Source organism: Papilio polytes, unplaced genomic scaffold (assembly GCF_000836215.1).
Source record: "Papilio polytes unplaced genomic scaffold, Ppol_1.0 DF824102.1, whole genome shotgun sequence".
NCBI classification, from domain to species: Eukaryota; Metazoa; Arthropoda; class Insecta; order Lepidoptera; family Papilionidae; genus Papilio; species Papilio polytes.
In genome coordinates this window covers 2,967,386-2,989,454 of record NW_013525102.1, presented here as the reverse complement: position 1 = coordinate 2,989,454, position 22,069 = coordinate 2,967,386, and the positions used below count along the sequence as shown (strand labels likewise).

General features: G+C 32.5%; 1 protein-coding gene across 1 annotated transcript in view; it reads left to right on the top strand.

Annotated features, from left to right (window-relative positions):
- Positions 1-7,152: 7,152 nt before the first annotated feature.
- Positions 7,153-22,069, top strand: part of LOC106099448 — a 16,496-nt gene continuing 1,579 nt past the window's right edge. The window contains exons 1-4 of the mRNA XM_013278007.1: positions 7,153-7,549; positions 21,142-21,334; positions 21,486-21,706; positions 22,034-22,069. Of these exons, the coding sequence (XP_013133461.1) occupies positions 21,301-21,334; positions 21,486-21,706; positions 22,034-22,069 (291 nt within the window). The 5' untranslated portion in view covers positions 7,153-7,549; positions 21,142-21,300. The remainder of the gene's footprint in view (positions 7,550-21,141; positions 21,335-21,485; positions 21,707-22,033) is intronic.

Sequence of the window (22,069 nt, the reverse complement as noted above, 5' to 3'; positions counted from 1 at the left end):
GAATTGATAAGAAAACACATAATGTACGGTGATTAGATTATGCTTGGTGGAGGGAAAAATAGTAAGTTAAGTTTAAAATTGTTACCATCTGTTGGAAAACTAATTGTAATTTAATTTAGGTATTAAACGTATACAAAATGTTATTAATTAGGAGAGAGATGTGTAGTATATTGAGGGTAGAATTGGTAATTAATAAATCAGTTGGCATCCGACCTGCATATGTATTACATTATACGATTTATATCATCTCCCCTACCTTATCCTACTCCCGTAGGGTCGGCGCACCGCTGCAACTAACTATATCATGATTGATCATGTCTCCTTTCACGCAATCCATCCATCTGTTCTTAGGTCGACCTCTACCTGCGTAGCTCCACACTCATTATTAACGTCCTTCTTGTTACATACGGTTCATCTCTCCTCATAACATGACCATACCATTATACGATTTAGGTATGTCTCGACATATGATGTAAGCGTAATATTTTATAGAAATTTACGGCGATTGGCGAATCGAAACCCAATCTACGCTTAGGATAAAAACATACGCAAAAATTTTAATAACAGGACTACAAAATTGTACTGCTTATTATTTTCTTTTTATCTTAAACTATACATTGTAGCAAATATATCTTTATATAGGCAATTACCCTAAGTAGCTGTCATCCTCTGAACCTTTGTCAAATTGTTTCAATTCAACTTTGCTTTGGGGTATCGTATACACAACAAAAGCGTGATAGTTAATTCAAAGTTCAAGAACTTTAGATAGTTAGGTCCCACTCTTAGGTACATGGCAGGATTTCTTAGAGTTTGTGGGTTATTATTAGATAAGCTAATGTAATTTTGTTAGGCTGTTATAAGTTTTTAAAACGAAGTCAGTTATCAAAAAAACAAAATTTTGTGCAATTGTATTCTTTAAACTTTATTTTAATTATAACTTTCAATTTAATATCATGATGCTCATACATACATACATTTTTCATAACCAAAGTAATATCACAGTAATAATACAAAAAGAATCGAGTCTTGTAATGAAGACCCGAATGACATTTTCTTGTCGAATTTTCGGGAAAGGGACAATAGAGGCGGACCAAATTCGTTTTTATTTACATAAATATTAAACGGTTTTATTCTGCTGTTTTTATATGTAACACAAAATATGCGCAAATTGATTGATGAATTTCAATACATATTTTCACTATTTATGCAAGTACTAGCTTTCGCCCGCGGCTATGTCCGCGTTTAAATTAAAACAGTAAATAATCTATTCCCCGACTGCTCTCTACATTTATGCCAAATTTTTTATCGAGGTCCATTTAGTAGCTATGGCTACAAACTCTAACAAACATCCATCCATATAAACTTTGGTATTTATAACATTAGTAAGATATAATATTATAATAAAAAAATATGTCTTTTTATCTTGTTTTAGTATAAATAAAAACGAAACATTGTATATTCCTCTATGTATTTCTGAACCTTTTAAAAGTTTTATTTCGCGCCAGCTTGAGTTTAAATGATAAAGAAATCCCCAAACTGTCGATTAATAAATTAAAGAAATTGATAAAAGTGAGATTAAAAGATTCTTAAGATATTAAATACTTTCATAAGAAAATTAACAACACAAGTGTAACAGTTCGAAAATGGTTTATTCGCTTAGAAGTTTCATTAAATAATCAATTAAGTTGCTAGCAACAATTTCATTAGTGGCGACACCGACAAAGATCAAAGTTAAGTTATTTACTTAATATGGATTAAGCTACCGTTGAAGTCTATCCAAAGAACTTACCTGTACTTTTGTAGATACATTTATTTTATTAGAAAAAGCGTTATTAGATAAACACAGGACTAATCTTACTTTTTACTAATAATATAAATGCGAAAGTTCAAATGGATGAATGGATGGATGGATGGATGGATGTTAGAGTTTGTAGCCTAAACGGCTGAACGGATCTCTATGAAATTTGGCACAATTATAGAGAATAGTCTGGAAGAACATATAGGCTACTCACTTTTGTTATTTTTTTTTGAAAGCGCGAAAAAAAAGGCGACGAAAGCTAGTGTTATTATAATTTAATAGATGTCCCTTCATTACCATTAAGCATTTACGCATTACTTCAGCCTCGGTACTGCTCGGTACGCTTTACACCAAAGACCATTGTCTGAAGCCGCGACAAAGTAAATATTTTGCGTATGAAGTATTATAACCGTTACCTTATTAAAATACCGAAGTAAATATTTTAAGGATTTCTTTCGTTCAAGTACCCTTTAATACATGGCTTAATTACACGACAACATTCCTTAATATAAAAATATTTCAACAAGGGATGATCTTTTTAGTCAAAAAGATTCTAAAAATATATGGTGATAGCAAAGTTGACACATCACTTGAGACTTAGAATTTTTTAAAATGTTATATAACATGCCAATACAAGAACATGCGGTGGCATATTAAACTTGACAAGTAACATAATACCTATCAAAGAAGTTACCGGTGAAAAAATGTGTGTCAAGTCTATACATATGTTAAATGTCTTTGTTTTAGTATCAACGAGATGGAATAATTTTTAATATGATAATTATGCTAGGAGTTACTTTATTAAAAGTTTTAATGATGAAAGGACAAAATGATAGAATTTGGGTCGTAATCGTATTCGTTAAAAAAATAAAAGTGACTATAAAGCTTTAGGGGACGAAACGCGTTCGTGGGCGTGAGTGGGAACATGATTAATCTATACTTATGTCGCGCAAATGGGTTACTCTGATCGGAAAATTACTGCGGAAACACACAAAAATAGAGCCAATTTGAAATTTGGTATAGCGTTACTGATAGTTCAATTGTAGCCCTTAAATCAACTGAATGTTGCATTCAAGGGTGGTAATCACGAAGCCTGTAACCCATGCAGTATACACATTTAAAAAAAAATATACACTTCATACACACTATATCAATATCAATAAATGTAACATTATAGATGCGTAAGTTTAGATGGATGGGTGGATGTTTGTTAGAGTTTGTAGCCTAAACGGCTGAACAAATCTGGATAAAATTTGGCATAAATGTAGAATATAGTCTGGAAGAACATATAGGCTAACTGCTTTTGTTTTTTTTTATTCCACGCGGACGGAGTAGCGGGTAAAAGCTAGTACTTTATAAAAATGTTTCAGATCTGTTTTATATTTTAACTTTAGTATCCATAGAAATTCTTTACTTTTTTCGTATTTGTGGAAGAATGAAATAAATTTAGCTTCAGACACACTTGTGCTTTGGGGACTTTTAAATCATTAAATGTTCTCAATGTTCAAGAGAATTTTCTACTCGATTTCAGCAATCGGATATCTGCAACGCTTTGCTTCTCGAAATTCTTTGTTCCATAACAGTTTATTCTCTTAAATTTGGTTCTTTTTCATTTCTAGATTTTACTATGTACGTATTCCTCTCATTCGATATTCATTCATTCTATTGTGATCGATTTTTATGACAATTGTGATGCGTCATTCCATTTGTTTTATTTCCAGGGCTTCAAAGGGACGTTTTCTTTACTATGTTAGAGGCAATTTATAGAATACAACATTATTACATTTAGATTATGCACATTAACCTGTATTCAATGTAAGTTATAGTATAAGTTACTACAATAAAAGACTCATCGTGATATTTATTGAAATTTCTTGTAAAATAACCATATTTTGAAAACAAAACCTTCATCACATACAAACTTAATTAACTATTACAAACTACAATAATTATTGCGGAAAGAGCGCGGAAACCTAAACAAGTAACAATTACCGGTCTCGTGGCCAAGATAAACATGTTACCCCGAGTTTGAAACCACGCAGATGTGTTAACTGCCCTTTACTAATTAAGACCTACGTAAAATTCGAAAACATATTTCTACTTTCCTTTAAAAATACATATTGTTTTTAGATAAATTTAAATAAAAAGCATAGGTACTTTGTTTTCTTTATTTAAAATTAAATCAAAATCTGTAATTTAATAATATCGTACTTTCAGTGTGTTTATTAGGATAAAAGTTTAATTAGTCCTACCTCGTTTATCCGTCACAGTACACAAAGTTTATAGGCAATGTTCCTGAACGGCACTTTGATTGTTACGTAGCAAAGGACTCAGTATTTTACAAGGTTATTTTATACATTATCTTGCTTAATCTAGCTTTCATTAAATGTTATCTTTTTTTATCAACGTCTACAGACTCTTGGTCCGTACTCTTTTTTGCACAGTTTATTTGTTTTGTTTTTTTTTTTGGTTTCATAATCCTTATTAAATTATACATTATTGAGTTATTTTTTTTTTAATTATGTATATACATTTTTTTCGTTTGTTTTCTTTTTTCCATTGTTTCATTAACATTTTAATTTATGCTAAATACAATACTACACTACTGCTAAATGTTATCTTTAAGACATAGGAATAAACACGATAGAGATCTTCAGTTTTAACTGTACAGTCGAATTGCATTATTAGAACTGAACTGAACTGAACATCGGTTAGGCTTCTATTGTTATTTTGATGTAAATGTGTACCAAGTCATAATCAGCTTTCACTGTACATATATCGAAATTAAGACATTAAATTTATAGAGTAAAACCTTCGTTTATAAAGCCCTGATGAAACAACTAAATTAATTTATGATTGTATTGATTACTTTATTGCCAAAGCTTTATCGTTCGTGTCCTTTATGATGTTAATTAAATCAAACACAATCTTTCTTTTAACTCTTGATTTTGTCTTGTCCAAGTAATAAATATCGTTTTGTAATAAAATAGCAATTTATTACAAATAAAATAACAAAGGTAATGTACTCGTAATGTAAATGGTTACTACTTTTGCCATCTCACTGTTGATGGCAATTGCAAAAAACATAGAAAACATAAGTTTACAATTTTATTAATTTAGGTTCTGTATTTATAAAAATGCAGTGAAAATTAATTTCAAACGCACTGTAAAATAATTTCATATTTTGAATAACGCCCATCCAATGGACGCTTTGTTCGTATTTCAAAAGGTAATTAATATTACAAGGATAATAGCATTTATGGTCACATTTTAATATCAAAAGGTTGTTTTTAGCATAACGCTGGCCCAAAATGCTGTTTTAAATATACGATTCAATTATTTTCACTCTTAGTGTTTGTTCTGAAAACGGTTCAGTACAATCAAAAACGAACAAAGGACTAAAATTATTACATTCTCGTCAGATATTTTTAAGTCTATGCTAACGCCTTTCGAATCTTTTTTTTAAATAACATACGTGTAAAATTTTGCTATGACAGCTGACAAAAGGGTAATAAAACTTAGGATAAAAAACAACTACTTGTGTATTTATAATGTAATAGGGTACCTAAAACGCCCTAGTTCTATAATAATTTCTTAGTTCTTAGCGTTGTTTGTTTAACGCCTGTACATTTATTTAAGGCAAATTTCTGCAAAGCATACTTTGTCGCCTTTTTGATAGAGGTGCCCGAGAGATGCCTCAAATCTTTTTAACATCAAGGATTTTTTTAAATTTCTATGATTACATACATTTTTACTTATCTGTTGTAAAATAAACGTCGATTGTATCCACGTAAGAGTGTATTGCACGTTATAGAGTAGAAATATCTCATTGAAACTTGCTCACTTGTGAAGAAAGACAATTCGCACCTTTTTGGGGGACAAATCTTTTGAGAACACGAAGGTTGTCCATAGTATATCGTTAAAGAAAGCCACCCTTATCTCTTATCTGGTTAGCTTCGGAATGGTCTGATCAAGTTTTAAATACAACCCTTATTTTCTTACTTAATTACTACTTTTACAAAAGTTATTCCTAAACCTAATATAGGTAGACATACAAAACAGAGTCTATATGTAGATAGGTATGCACTATAAGTTAGAGCAAGTTGGGACAAACTTATTGAAACAAATATATTCGTAGTGAGTGACTTACAACTACAGCCGACATTCAAACCTATAAACAATGTAGTTAATATATTGAAACAAGGGATGACATTGACAGAACTTATTTATTTAACACAGTAACTCTTAGGCTAAAATCTTGGTTCACCTTATGCGCACTTGGCATTCGGTGATCTCCTGTTACGAAAGAATTATACGTAAATAATGCACTTTACTTGAATAGTAGTGATTAGTAGATAAAATACAGCGCCTCAAATAACCCTATACCAAATGAAACATTCATTTCTGTTTAAAGCATTGCTGTCTAAAATCTTGACAAAATTACTTAAGTATGTACTTATATATGTACCTCTCGGTAGTACTTAGTGGTAAAATCACACATCTATGAGTACACCAACCATATCCTTGATACAATTCCGAGTAGCAAATTAGACGATGGCTAATTATGCCGTTTTAGTTTGATACTAAACATAGACGTACAGTTTTCTCACATGCATTAAAATTCTAGCGCGCGTCGAGTTTACCTTGAATTATTCACAGAAATTTCTTGTGCCGTCGTGATGGTATGATATCCGAAAATATGTTAATTATTCTACAGCTCCAGACAGCCAGCCCTCGTCTCTGGAGAATACAAAATCCACTTCACATGATACATTAACCTTAATTTATAGCATTATCATTAAAAATTTATAAAACCGTCCGTCTTCATTATTTTAGATTGTGAGATGAGTCCAAAGAAGAAATCGAACCTTATATTTCAGTCTTCAAAATTTAAGCGCAATACAGAAGCGGAAATGTTTCTGTTTCACCTGACGAAATTGGGACCGGAGGTAATTTTAGTTGGTAAATTCTCCTCTCACCATTTTTTAAAAGCGAAAAATGCAGAATGTGTCAATTTTTCCTGTCTGTAATCTCCTCTGCTTAATCAAAGTTTGCAACTTTAACTTATTTTCTTGTTTCAGATGCCTGTGGCCAAAGGTTAACTGTTTCGATGTGACCACCGGCTTTATCGTTTATAACAGTGTTCCATAAACTTTACGATTACCTTGCGCGGTGTACAAACCAGAATATACGGAAGTAATAGACAATACATCTTATCTACATGCAATCCTATGACTCAAGACAAAGGCAACGACCGTGGAACCTGCACAGATTAAAAAATAATAATCCTGCAACTAGTTAGTTCGCTTCTCGAATAGTTTCTACATCCACGTTCCCACACAGTGACCATACGGTCCTTAGAATTAATTAAAAACTTTCATTAGAGCCGGCCGTAGGAAACGAGTAATTTCATAAGTCCAGATTGGGTGCGATGTATGTGATGTTAACAACAAACAAGAAAAACGTTCGCTTGTGTATCAACCGGCGTTTTAATGTGCTTAGTTGATAACCGAGAGCCGCGAGTAGCGCTCGTGCATGCCGCACGGTCACTGCGTAACTATCGCTCGCTCATATCCTGACCCATTTCTATTAAATTATTCCTATCAAATAAACATTCAAATACAATTCCATACAATTTAACTCCGTGTGTAGTATCGTTTGAAGCAGTGCGTTGAATAACAATAATAGCAGATAGTACATTGAGAAGAATCAACAGAAACATCAAGAATTGCAAATAACAATTGATTCAAGGTATGGCTTTCTTTATTACTATATTGCCTAGCGTGTATCATTGTACGGTCCAGTGTTTGTGGACGTTGCGTTCAAAATTCTTAGTAACAAGTTAGCACAAATCATAACTGTAATATGTCGCTAAGTTAAATCAACTTTTTAAATATTCTAAATTATACAATAGGCCTCAAATAAAGTGTATACCATGAATACAGATCGTTACAGATATTTTATGACCCAAGTATTTTAACTATATGAACCGGCATTTGTTTACCTTTTACTTGTTTAAATTTGCTTATAAGTAGTAAGAATTGGATAATAATATATTATCGTAAATGTAATTGTTATTTTCACATATGTCGTTTATTGTAAGTCTTTTACGTGACGTGTTCTTACTGTAACAAATTATTCTAATCTAAATCATTTTATGTTTTTAATACTTAATGTTCCACACATTAAATAGAACATAATAAGGTAACAAAGTTATAACTTTAAAGTGAGGTATCAGGTTCGAATCTTAGCTTAAGTATTACTTACCTATTCATGCAAGGACAAATGTAAAAAAAACAATACAATGTAAAACAAACGTCTATATAAAATGTAGAATAACATTACTTACGAATAAAATATTGTGTAACTAATAACCGTAATAATTTTTAAAAGGCTATTCTTAATAAGATTAAGACATCGCTCCAAAAATGGTATCCAATGAAAATTTTGGTCAGGAAAAGTGCTAATAATGCGTAAAAGCACTTAACATTTATCACGTACAGTTCGTAGCATCTTAATTCAAAACACGTTCACTTACCAAGAAAAAGATTCAATAAAAGATTTTGATTAGAAGCGTTCCATTTGTTTTACTATACTTTTTGTAAGTCTTCTTTACATCAATCCCCTGAGTACTTTTGTAATTTTGATGTAGTTACGTACTTTAGTGTAGTTTCAATAAACTTCTAAAGAATGAAAATAATCAAGCAGATTTAAAAAAAATCTCTAACTTGTCATTACGTATGAAATCAGATTTTATTTTCAAAAGTAGTTTTTAAGAAAATACGGAATGAATCTTAAAATCTGTTAAGCTTCTTCAGCGAAAGGAAGATTTTTATGTTTCATGTATGTTATGAACATTTGATAATTGAATGTCAATCTCAGGTAGTAAATAACACTTTGTTTGCTCTGTATTTTTCTTTAGTTACTCTTAATTTTATACAATGATACCGGCTTTAAGACAATACTGCTATATTTTGTTAACCACAAAGTTTCATACGTTAAAAAAATATATTAGCTTGTACATAATCGAGATACGTATATAATAAACACATTTAATTGCAGCCTCTGGGTCTTATCAAGAGATTCAGATGTAATTTCTTGTTAACAGGAATGTTGTCTAATTAAGCGATACATTATACGTTTATGAATATAATTAAATATAGATATTGTCCAGATTACTACGTAGTTCCAATTTTGTTAAGCTAACTACGAGTCACTAAAAACAAACTGCTACTACTAAAATATCTTTTTCACTGTTTTTTTTTTCAAAACGTAAACAATAAATTTCCCACAAAAATACAGAAAAAGAAATTTTTCACTGTCTTTGACATCTAGAATGGGGGAATCTCGACAGCGAAGTTGTATTTAAGAGCGTTCCAGACATAAATTCTACCAAAGTGGTATAAACATGCAATTTAATCAGTATTCGTACCCATCAATTAAATATTAACATAGAAATGTTCTTTAGGCAAACTAAGTGGAATTGTTTTGAACACAATCAATGATACTCTATAGGATGAGGGCAAACTTTAGGCATTAATTCTATCTATACGAGAGAATCTATACGAGTATACTTAGACAGATACATATCTCCTTAAAATAAAACGCTAATTTACACAAAAAAGCAGCACAACGCGAAGCTCAGTCTACTAGAAGTATCTTTAATTGAACATAAAACATCAAATGAAACGTACTCGCTAAAATGATTTAAGTAATTCGTAACAACCTTAATGACGTTTGGTCTAAATATGTTAAACAATGCTATGAATGGAGAGGTTCATAAACCTCAATTATAATCGCCATTCGCTAATAATGGCGATATTCCGTATACAAATGTACAATTGACGTCATCACAAAATTGTCGCTATACAGCCTCATAGCCGGCAGATTTTCTCCTATTAATGATAGAAGCGTTGCTGGAGTTTCTTCCGCCACTTTTTCTCTCAACGATAACGCTTTCCGAAGTGTTTGTAATGTTAGATATCTTATTAACAATAACAGTTATCAGATAGCAGCAACCGATCAAACCGAAGTTTGGCCCTCTCGGGCACCCTTCAATCGGAATGCTAAACGCTTATTGAATGACAGCCGAAACAGAGGCCCCCTCTTGGGGGCCCTTGTGCCCAGTCAATCCTTGAACGCCCACCGAAGTGATCTAAGAGCCCGGCGGCCTCCCAATCCGGTAAAAACAATGAAGTAACGGCCCGAACGGAGGCTCCTGAGGGAGAGGATCGTTTTAGATACTCATAAACGAGGCTTAGAGTAGTCAAGTCCAAAGAAGCTGTTAAAACGTGGCAAACAGTGACGAATCAGTCAAAAAAAAGTCAAAGTCAAAAGTCACAAAAATGGATATTTCCCCTTTCTATGTATCCCAATACCTCGCTAAATCCTCATTTTTGTTCACAAATAATCTTAAGAAGTAATTTTTGAAATAATTTTCCATATTTCCATTTCAATGACATAGTATCACAAATACCAAAGATTTGGAACTAGGTAAGGATTTTAAACATTCACATTTTATGTGGTCTAGAATTTCGTATGCATTGTACAACTCTACGGGAGGACCGTAAAGTATTGAATATATTACAGTTAAAGCGAGAATAACATAAGTGCAGTATTTTACGTCTTTTACGAATTTTAAAATGTTCTGTATTCTTTTATTGCAAACTAGCTTTCGCCCGCGACTCCGTCCGCGTGGAACAAAAAAAATACAAAAGTAAGTAACCTATGTGTTCTTCCAGACTATCCTCTACATCTATACCAAATTTCATCGAGATCCGTCTAGCCGTTTAGGCTACAAACTCTAACAAACATCCATCCATCTAAACTTTCGCATTTATAATATTAGTAAGATTATATTTTTAAAACTATTTAAAAAAGGCATTCTTCATTCGAACATGACAATCCATTCTTTTGTGACCCTGAGTTGATTATTTCCTACATCTTTGTCCAGACGATGAACGATCGTTTTAAACTTAATAATAATCTCCTCAATAGATGACAATTGAATTAAACTGGTGATAAACAGGGCATGCGGGTTAGCTTTACATATTTCAAATTATCATCTATACCAATGAAGGACAAACTGCAGCTGTAGTTTTTAACAATGCTTTATTTACTATATTAATGAAGCTAAAGTTAAGAACGCTATAAATTAATAGTTATAATGAACATTACATACCAGTAAAGTAAATTAACTCTTAATGAAACACCTACCCATTAAAATCTCATGCTACTATGAAATTCAAATTCGAACATCTAACAATCCGCGTGTGTTCACAATTATTACACTGGTTTACACGAGCCTCTAGCAGTATTTCCATCCCTATACAATTTAACTATCCTAAAGAAAATGACATAGATTAAGGTCAAAATACAACTATCGCTCAATTTCATCACTAAATTCTACGCTGGATCCATCATCATTGGCGGTTTATTCCATACATGGCGAATATAATATTCACTAATCCATACATCTGCCGTCAAATCACTTTTATACACAAACCGTCTGTAAGAAAATCCATTAATAATATTTCAAATAATTTAACTCTTAAAAGACTAAGTAGCTACAACCGAATAAAAGTAAATATTTTAGTACAAAACAGCGCTATAACCAAACATAATTAAAAGCGCATATGACTCATTTTAAACTATTAACACACGTAACATCCGAATTATCGCCACAGTTGATTACTGAGTAAGCACCTACGTAAAACCTTATCATAAACGATTCTCAAATTTGTCGAGAGACTACGGCTTTGTTATCTCTATTCGTTAAAAATTTATCGTTCTTAAGAGAAATAATTCGGTGGATTTAATAATTTTAATCTAAAAAAACTTTGACTAAAACAATTCTTTCGAAGAACTTATAACTAGAAGTGAATGTTAAAAAGTTTATTTCTTTTGAATTGTGAACTTACTATCAATTTTAATTTGGTCTAATATAGCGATAATAATCTTACTTATAAAAATGATAAAGGGCAAAAGTCAAAGCAAAAAAATCACTTTCTATTATTACTTACCTACTCTACGTTTTTACTTATTACTTCACCAAAAACTGTGTTAAACAATTACTAGAAGCGTTCAAATCCTAAAAACCCCGTACTGAAACTCTTAACCACGTTTTATTTGTCTCTTTTCATACACGAATCAATAAACAAAACAAACATTGTGAAAGATAGAATATAGGCAAACGAAATAAATTGTCGAGTCATACATTTCATTTCGGTGCTGCTATCAACTATTTCCGAACGACACATATACATAGTTACATTTCCGTTTATGAGAGTCCGGCGCCATACAAACAGTCATACAATAAAGCAAAGCACAACGTTATATTATAAATAAATATTTTAAATATCTTTGAACGAAAGAGATTTGTTAAGTTTCAAAGTATCAACAACGGAAAACATTTGATTCATAAAATGTCTTATTACCATTCCTTTTCACGCGTTGATCTTTAGAGGTCGCAATGAACAGACGAAAAATCTAAATTTAGCAACCTTTTGTAGCTGGCAGTGCGAGATTAAGTTTTTTATGCATTGAATACAGGGATAATGTGTGTTTGTTAAATGTACGCTGTAAAAATATTATTGCGACAAGCAAGGGTGTTGCGACGTAAATTCGAAACATCTAATTTATTGTGTTGTCTTTGTATCTAATTCTATACTCCTTTTAACAAAGAATACGTGGTTATTTACATTGCAATCGACCAATAAAAACATGCCACGATGCAAATATTCCACTACAATAGGTTCCTATTTGTCCCTACAATATAAAACCGTTTAATCAACAGTTTGAGCAATAAATGTCATTTGGTTTCATAGTTACTCTACCCTAATCGACCTTTCTTTTCTAATCATAACACCTACCGTAAGTCATGCACACTGCAGCAGTTTACAATTCCTGTAACCACTCTTGTATTACGTTACTGTTTAACAGCTTAAGGTAAATTAGATAAAATTAACGATTAAAAAGTACAATTTTTTAAATATCACCGTCTATGTCACATATCAATAACGATATCTTAAAACTCATAACAATAAAGTTCATTTAGTAGAGATAAATGTAAGTTATTTTAATTTCCATTGTCAATTAAATCGTGTATCGGCGAACAGAAATCCAAAAGGAAATTCATGTCGACTGCAAATATATTGGCGATCGAATGAAAACGGGCATTGTCAATTATTCACGTATCTCTCTGATGCCCTGATAAAATGCATTTATCTTTAAATGAGTACATTTATTTTTATAGTAGTTTATAGAAGATATGCATGTTTGAAACTCGTTCTATCGTCAACAATCGATACGACACATTGACACTTCCGTCTACAATATCTGGTTATATTGATATGAAACTAAAGTTCTAATGTTTATTTAATTTTTACTTGGGAAACGAAATGTATTCCCTTTTATCATTTTCTTTCTTCCAACCTCTGACTAAAACATAACTATCACCACATAAGGAACAATTTATTAACGCAGAGTAAAATACACTTTCTTAAAAAACTCTCCAATAAAAAATTATTTGTTACTAAAACAGAGAGATGATGGAACGTAAAGATGTACATCATTTTTACTTTTTACTACTTTACTGTGTCGTTAATCGTTCTTATTACGCGCACAGTATGTAGGGCTGTCACCTTTTCGAGTGTCGTCGACAGCTTTGCAAGCGTCAGCTATATGTCTTCGGCTACCAAGCGTTGAGAGCCTATTCTAAGCTAGGGTTGACTATACCTTAGTCAGCCATGCTAGTTAAGTTTACCCTGACTACGCTTTTTGATTTGTTTAGTGCATTTTTAGGTCGAGTTAAAGGTCTGACTAGTTCGTGTGTAACAAGCTACAGTGTTTGTTTTTTTTAATCCTACAAAGGTGGACGTCTTTGTCATTTGGCATGTGGTGTCTTCTTTTATTTTTCGCCCCCAGCTATTTTACGTTTATCGAAAGTTGGCAGCCCTATCGTGTGTCCGAACCTTGAAAATCCCGTCTGCTTTATCTTAGTCGTGCTTAAAAAGCTATCTACATCTTAACATTGTTGCGTTTTGATCTTCGAATTATTCATCTCACTACGCTGGAGAAATGTAACTGGTTTAACATGCACTTCACGTGTATTTTACACTGTGATCATTATTTTAAATCTTTATCTGTTTACCTGGAAATTAATAAGCTTATTTTGACCGTTGATATAACACACAAATATAACTTTAAAGCATAAATTTAAAAAAAATGGGAACGACAAATCGACATTGATTTTTCATGATTTGGGAAAGCCCAATATTTATTCCTGTCTAGAATGCTAAATGCTGTGTTCAATTAATTGCTATTTAAGTAAGATTTTGTATCCAATTTAACTACAGCTTTAAAAAAGAAGTATTCGACAATTCGTATTACAACGTAAGATAATAAACTTCGATCAATAAGTAAGAAAATGTTGAAACATAGCACCTGTAATGAAACAAATCGTTTCCCACATGAACGACGCATGACTCATTGCTGTGATTGAAGTGTGCTAGTAATAAAATGGATATTGTCGATTTTACTGCCCACTGTTGACAAACCAAGTTTACTGCAATCTTTATTGAGAATGCCACTTGAAAATATTATGTTTTTTTTTTTCAAAAACATAGTCAAATGGAATTTTAAACTTATTTTTTACTTAACTAAAAATAATCGAACCCTAGTATTCTTATCTAAACAAACGTTTACGTTAAGTTTCCCTTTTTCATAATAAACTTGATTATTCATTTTGTGAAATATTGACATTAATCGATTATTCCGATCCAGTGATCCGTGGACAGAACAACATCTCATCGCCCTCGTCTTCTTCACACACTCGAACGAATAAAACACTGATACAATATTTTCAACCTTTACTATCGTTACTGAGACAAATCAAGGACATGCGAAATTTTAAAACCAAGAAAAATAAAACATTTAAATCAAAGCATTGTTGCTTTTTTATACCAGTACGAAGCACACGATCTATTGTTTCCTAATTTTTATTGATAACTGGCATTATCTTTGATAATTAGTTAAGCCCGCTACACACCTTTAAGCCTGGTACTTGGACAGTTGGACAGTAGAGCTTTATAACTAGACTGGCTTACTACATACTATGATCACTAACTGACACCAGTGAGTCCATGCAATTCATGCTTAGCCTGCTAAATATCCAACTGTAAACCGCACATTAATTTTAACGGAACAGTTGGACTGTACATGTAGAACATCAAGAAAAATTTTATTTAAACTTTGCTAAATTGATGTTAAAAAACTCATATTTATAATAACTTATTGCTTTTGCCATTAAATACTGTCATTTGTAAAACGTAACTTAAAAGATGCTTAATTATACATTTACATGACCAACAAAGGAAATATTAAAAGCAGATTAACCGTTTACATAACTTGGAACAACTATAGTTATTTATGTCAGTTATTATGTTATTCAGTGCTATTTTTTAGCGGAATACAGCACAAGTGTATCGCGTTAACTGAAAACATTTATCATGGCTGATAAAATCTAGTGTGGGATACCGCAGTCACCCCTATACAAAACTGTTGAAAAGTATTCGCATCAGTGATTATGTTTTTAAAGGTAAAAATTATATATTACCTTTCGCTGCGACTCCGTCCACGTGGAATTAAAAATATCAAAACTAAGTAGCCTATGTGTTCTTCCAGACTATCCCCTACGTTTATGCCAAATTTCATCGAAATCCGTTCAGTCGTTTAGGCTACAAACTCTAATAAACATCCACCTAAACTTTCGCATTTAGTTATAATTAACAATTATAAGAATGATCTATGAATCTTAATTTGTTGGTAATTCAAATTGACTGTATTTATAATATCGAATTCGTCGTTAAAAAAGGGATCATCACCAAAAATGTTAACAAAGTTTTTAGATTTTAAAACCAAGGAATAAAAGTAAGCTGTTAAAATAGTTACAATCTTTAGTAAAGACATGTCTCGTATTGTGTAATAGTGCAGGCTGTCTTCAGTTAATGCATTCAAGATCGCTGACCGGTCCGCGGTCACAGGGGAACCAGAATCCGTTACGATGAAATAAACATTGCGCGTAAAGACAAGAATAGAAAACAGGTACACTTTACGATATTTCATAGTTCTGATCGTAAACTAAACAGCTGTTTTTACGATTATCGACTTTATTGTTTAAGTCATAAGGCATTAAACTCTCATATAAATGTGGTGTACGTGTTCCATTTAACGGGTACGCTGAAGGTATGCTATTATGATTCTGTGGAGATAAACAGTTTTGTCGTGCTTATGCTCCAATGACTGCCTTTATTGGTAATACCTCATTTGCATAATGCATTTTGTCACAGGTATTTCTTAGAAGCAACGTTCTTTTATATATTAATCTAGGTTACCATTAATAAATGCATCTTTAATAAGAGTAATCAACGTTTATTATTACATTTTAAGTTTATTTTTCAACTAAAAAAGAACATTCCTTAAATTAACATCTAAGTTAATTTCGCATGCACTCCAAATGTTTTCTTTAAAATCCCCGGCCCATAGGAAGTTTTGCATCAAATTGAATCACATCATGACTCTGGTCGTCATTATGCACGTCTCTTATCAAGCCTACGTATTTCTGTCTCATCGCGATACGTGGAACACGCTAAAGCCCTTGGCCCATTAATACATCCAATTCGTTACATCCCACTGATAAGCTCTTGTAAAAAAAACGAATCAATTTCCCAAAGCAAAAATCATACAATTTAATTCAGCTTTATTGTTTTCCAGTTGTTGTTATTGAATACATGTCAATCGTAGCACTAATACATTGTCAGCTATTTTGTAATGTTAACTGATTCGATTTCGAAAGAATTTATAATGACACCTATTCTGATGGTAATTAAAAGGTCGATTTGTATCAGCAGTGAAACCTTCAATAAGTTCGCAGATTATTGCGAAAACGATTTCGTCAACATTAGTCCTTTAATAAATGTATCACTTTACACTTGCAATAAATAACAGAAGTGTAACTTTTTAGTAGTTTTTACACGAGATATATTTTATATTTTTTTTAAATATGGAGATAAATGTATGTCAATTTGTAAAGGAATATTTTTTTATAAATTACCTCCATTCAAGGATGAAATACGTGGAGACACAAAATCCAATTAGGAACTCTTGTTGGCGAAATTTTGGCGCGCGATTTATGCACGAGGTCGCACCGATAAAGGGTTTATGTATCCATGTAAGTTTTATTTTAAAAATACCCATAAATTGCAGTTGCATTAAGCAAATTTATTTTGCTTATGCCAGCATTGTTCAAATTACGAGAGAAATGTGTGACAACAAAAGTAATAAAGTGTTGCAAGCGGAAAAATAAATTATGCTTCTTTGTTTTTTCCTTGAACATATTTAAAATATTATGTCCTTCGTTTAACCTAATTTAACCCTTACTTTAACATTTTCACTCGATTTATTAACGAAGTAATATTACAATACAAATAAAACTTTTTCTTTTTAAGTTCGGTATAACTTTAAGTACTCATTAAGCTCTTCAGCGTGGAATAGGTAATTTCTGGTATAAAATTACTATCTGGTAAACTTATATTTTATAATACATAACAAAAATTGTGAAGTTAAACTGATGATTCAACAATTATTTCCAGGGAAGATATTTTACGACAATACAACTTATCAGTTGGTATCACACAATGATAAAGCGTATTGTGGATCAATATAATAACCGTTTGCTAAGCTAAAATAATGCTAAATATTATACAGTCGCAGAAAAGAAAATTCAGCGTAAATTGTTTATGACAAATATATTAATTATATGACCGTTAAGATGAGTACGGCAGGAAGTATATTTATAATACCTTAAAAACAATTACATAATAAGCTCTAAAACTTAATCCATCGCATGAAAGGGTAATCTAACCTACGGTTCCCGAGTACAGTCCAATTTTATACGTAGCCGCATTTCCACACACTGCGGCGAAGCGACGTGTCTTTGAATATTAATATTAGTGCACATACAAGCATTATCTATTCTGTGATACAATTTCCCTCACAATACCCAGCCTTGCCAAGAAATACGTGGCAATTAAATTAAATTTAGCGACACAAATTACACCCAGCGCGATTCACATGTACTATAATGTTTTATGTAGCTTCTAACGTTATTTAACACTCTTATCACTCATTCAAGTAGATTTGTGGCTTAACTATGTTTTAACTTATTCTGAACTTTCTTCAAACTTAATCAATTGGCTTCTCGAATCAAAGCGTGATTGGAGAAACCACGTCCCTTTATGATAACACAAATATTTACAGATCTCTTGTGTTTAACGAAGTGAACTAGTGTAGTTACGTTACTTACGTTATTTACGTTAATTACGAATTGATACATTTTGCTTCAGCTTTAATAACACTGCTTTTAACCTAAATATTACATAAAATGTACAAATCGCATTCACAATGTATCAGTTTTATTTATATTTAATGCATATTATTTACTTTTTTATACACAAAAATTAAACATTGACTTATAAAACAGTTGCCAAACTGCAAAGCAGATATTCTTTTATAAAAAAAATTAATTAGCAAACATATAATTAACATGCACTACAGCACAACTTCCTCTAAAAGGTCATCAAAACTTCGGGATAAATTATTATCAAAGAAACATCACGATGTAAAGAGATACTCGCATTGACTTATGCCCCATAAAGGTACAACTGAAATTTCCTCAACCGGCTTCGATTGAGTATTCGAGTGACAACGCTTATCAGTAGCATTGAGCGAAAGAATTAACATTACAAACGCAGCGGCAGCCAGGGTCATCATCGCTTCGATCGGATCCTACGCTGCCTGTGTGGCATTTTTATTAGCGATCTAGATAACTAAATTCCTAAGTCTCACAACGACATCATTTACATGTTTTACGAGTATTCAATAGCTTTTGGTTTTAAATATATGCGAACACATGTCTCATCGCTTTTTTTTAATATTTTATGTTTTTAACATATTTCAAATCTCTGTTGTCTATCTAATATAGGATTTTATTACCATATTTGTGATCATGATTACTTTGACGTTCGGTAAATCCCCGAATACATCCCACTCCTATTTATAGTTCCGATAACTTTGGCATTTCGAAAAAAATATCAGTATAGACAATATATCATTTTAAGGATAAAATTAACTGCTTATTTTATTGCTACCTGAATTAGACTTGTTCTATGTGACATGTTCAATCATTGTTTTATATAAAATTTAATTATCAACTAGAGGTAGGTAAAATGCAATCCATTAACTCCGCATGATGACCTTTTTTGTATAAATAGTTATTAAAATAATGATAATGTTCACGTAACTTGATCGATTAAAGACATATTAAAAAAAAAAAAGAAAAAACAACATCAATAGAAATAACGCTTTATGAGGTAAATGTTTTGCAGTTGTGCAATCTGAAGTGTGCAAAGACAAGCAGTCTGAAGCTAAGTTAAAGTTATTAGCAAGATTGCATGAAGCAGTTTTCTGGAAACAACCTTTAAAAAGGGTCAAAAACTCAGTATACGTTAGTTCCCATTTCCGAAACAATCGTATAGAAACAAATTGTCGTCCAGCCTGATCCGAATATCCTTCTAATGTAAAAGTTATCAATAAATCTAATTCTTTTAGTACCACAAAGCGAAGGCTGAACGCTTTGTGGTTTCAAGATGTTCCATTCTAAAGCATTTAAAATAGATCACATTGTAAACGAACAATCAAGACATCAATGACAGTTATTTAAATGCATTGAACGGGACATTCAATAGTCAATAGGTATGTGTGCGAGATGTAGACACAACATAGTGACCTAGGTATACTAAATCAATATTAGAGTTATAACGGAGGCCATTTTAACGGAAGCGAATGCGGTTGCGCAGGGCTTCATCTCTGCAGAAGCGGAGGTTAATTAAAGAAATGAAAACTATAACTAAATTAATTCAAAATACAGATTGGTACATAACTACAAGACACAGTTTATTTTGCAAATATAATGTACAACAATTATAAGTAGTTAGTTGACATATCACGGCCGCGCGGGCCGCATAAACTATACCTAATCGCCCCACTCGCGTTAAAGATATAAATTAACCTCCGTTATAACTCCGCCTAAGAAATAACGGAAGCGGAAGCGGATTCGGAGTTATCATTTCTTGCGGAAGTTCCGCACTTGCGGATGCGGAAGCGGAGTTCCATTACAACCCTAATCAACTATATGTTTATTGTGTTACAAGTTACTCTGAATTTATTTATTTTATTTAGTGTAAATTAAAATTTTAAAATCAGCATACGCGCGACTTTCCGCTTTCAGAATTTTGTCGTTAACTAAATTTATAATTCTTTTATAACAAGTTCATTTGTAACATTAGTAACGCGTGACTAAAATAATGACCAAATTCTTTTTCGGGTATTTGTTCCACAGCAGATTGTTCTTAGCGTAATCTCTTTGTTGAACTACTTAAAGAGACATTAGTCCTAATCTGCGCGTAACTTTACTTATTGTCTTATTCCTTTTGTTACTTTTATAACTTATTATAAATACTTGAATACAGACGATTTTGGGAAACATGGAGTCATTTTTAGAATCCATAACTCCATATAATATGAACCTACATAGCGCGAATTTTTAAAAATTATAACTACCGGCATGCAAAAAAAACTTTTTCTTCACCAAATAAGAACTAAATGCTAAGATAAACTTCCAAATATAAAGACACTTTGCTGATCACTTTACAACATTATCAGTATAGATCTCGTCCGTCCCGTATAAGTAGCACAACGTCCCCTATACAGCTAATTGGTCATTGTGTGCTTGGCGTACGTTACATATTCTTTGACATTTATCTTGTGATCTAAGAATGAGTAAAAAAAACCTTTAATCTACATCTACTTAAAGCGTGTGCACACCCGAAACTAAACTATCGCACAACTGTTTAGTCTCGGTTTGATTCATACGAGCTTATATGGGAAAGCGCACAATACTCTTTTTTGTTGTGTAACTAAACGTTTGAATTGGATGCGAAACAATCGATAATCGACAATCGCATAACAGTTGTGCGATAGTTTACTTAAAGATATGCGCCCGCTCTTAAAGTACACACTGAAGACGGAAGATATCTTCTATTTGTTTATGTGGTAGTCTACATCTTATTGGATCTGTATATATTTGCGCCACCAGAATTGATTTAACTAATTTATGGTATTCCATCACATGAATTTCAATTGAGCTCCACCACATGCACACAGGTCATTTCTCTGACAGTCAGTATGTTAATCTTATTGTAAAATTGGTATTGTCTGCGTTCCAGATAGGGGCTTTAAAAGATTTAAGATGGCAATCGGATGGAAGGAAAACTCAAGAGGGCAACAACATAGCAATACATGTCACTCCACCCGATGGCGAAGAAGATGACGAGATCGTGCCGCCGCTGCGCGCGCGCAGGAAACTGAGTAGCCCGCTCAGCGGTATGCCCAATGCTGAGGGTGGCCTCACTGGACCAGGTAATTACCACTATTAGAAGTTTTTAAGCAATGACTGCTAATTTCTCTAAGCCAAAAAAGTACTGTTAATTCTGAAACCTAATACAATAAATTCTTATAAGTTGTTCTATTAGACGAGGTAACTTTAAGATACGAATCCCTTTCTCTACAGCACCACGTTCCCTGTCACCTCTGGATCGTACAAGAAGACGGTTCAGCACGATGGTGTCGAGTGCCGCCGCAGCGGCCGTGTCACGCAGGCTGTCTGCCACCATAGGCTGGTGCCTCGCCTCGCCCACACAAGTCAAACCACAAATAGTCCGACAAGGACGCGCCTTGTGCCTGCAGTACATTAAAACACAAATTCGGAGATCATCTATGTGCCCTAATAAGGTTGGTATTCTTGAGGACTAACTAAAGTCATGAAAGACTAAATAACTAGTAGATAAACCCGATAAACTTGCTGAAATTAACAAATCCATTAGTTGATTAAGTTTCGCAAATTTTAGTTACGACAAATCGACCCTAACATAGCCGAAAGCCAGTAAGTTATGCAAATGGACAAATAATCGCCAATTAGATGAATACTGCCTATATTAGTAAAATGAAACGAAGCACGATTTTTTCGTTTTTAAAGCTAAGGAGGATTCAATTTTTTTGTCAAAAGTTGATAAGTTAGAACAACAAGCAAATGTCGGGAGTATTATTATTTGTTTCCAGCAAATTGTAATGAAACGTGTGCAACAAATGCTGGAG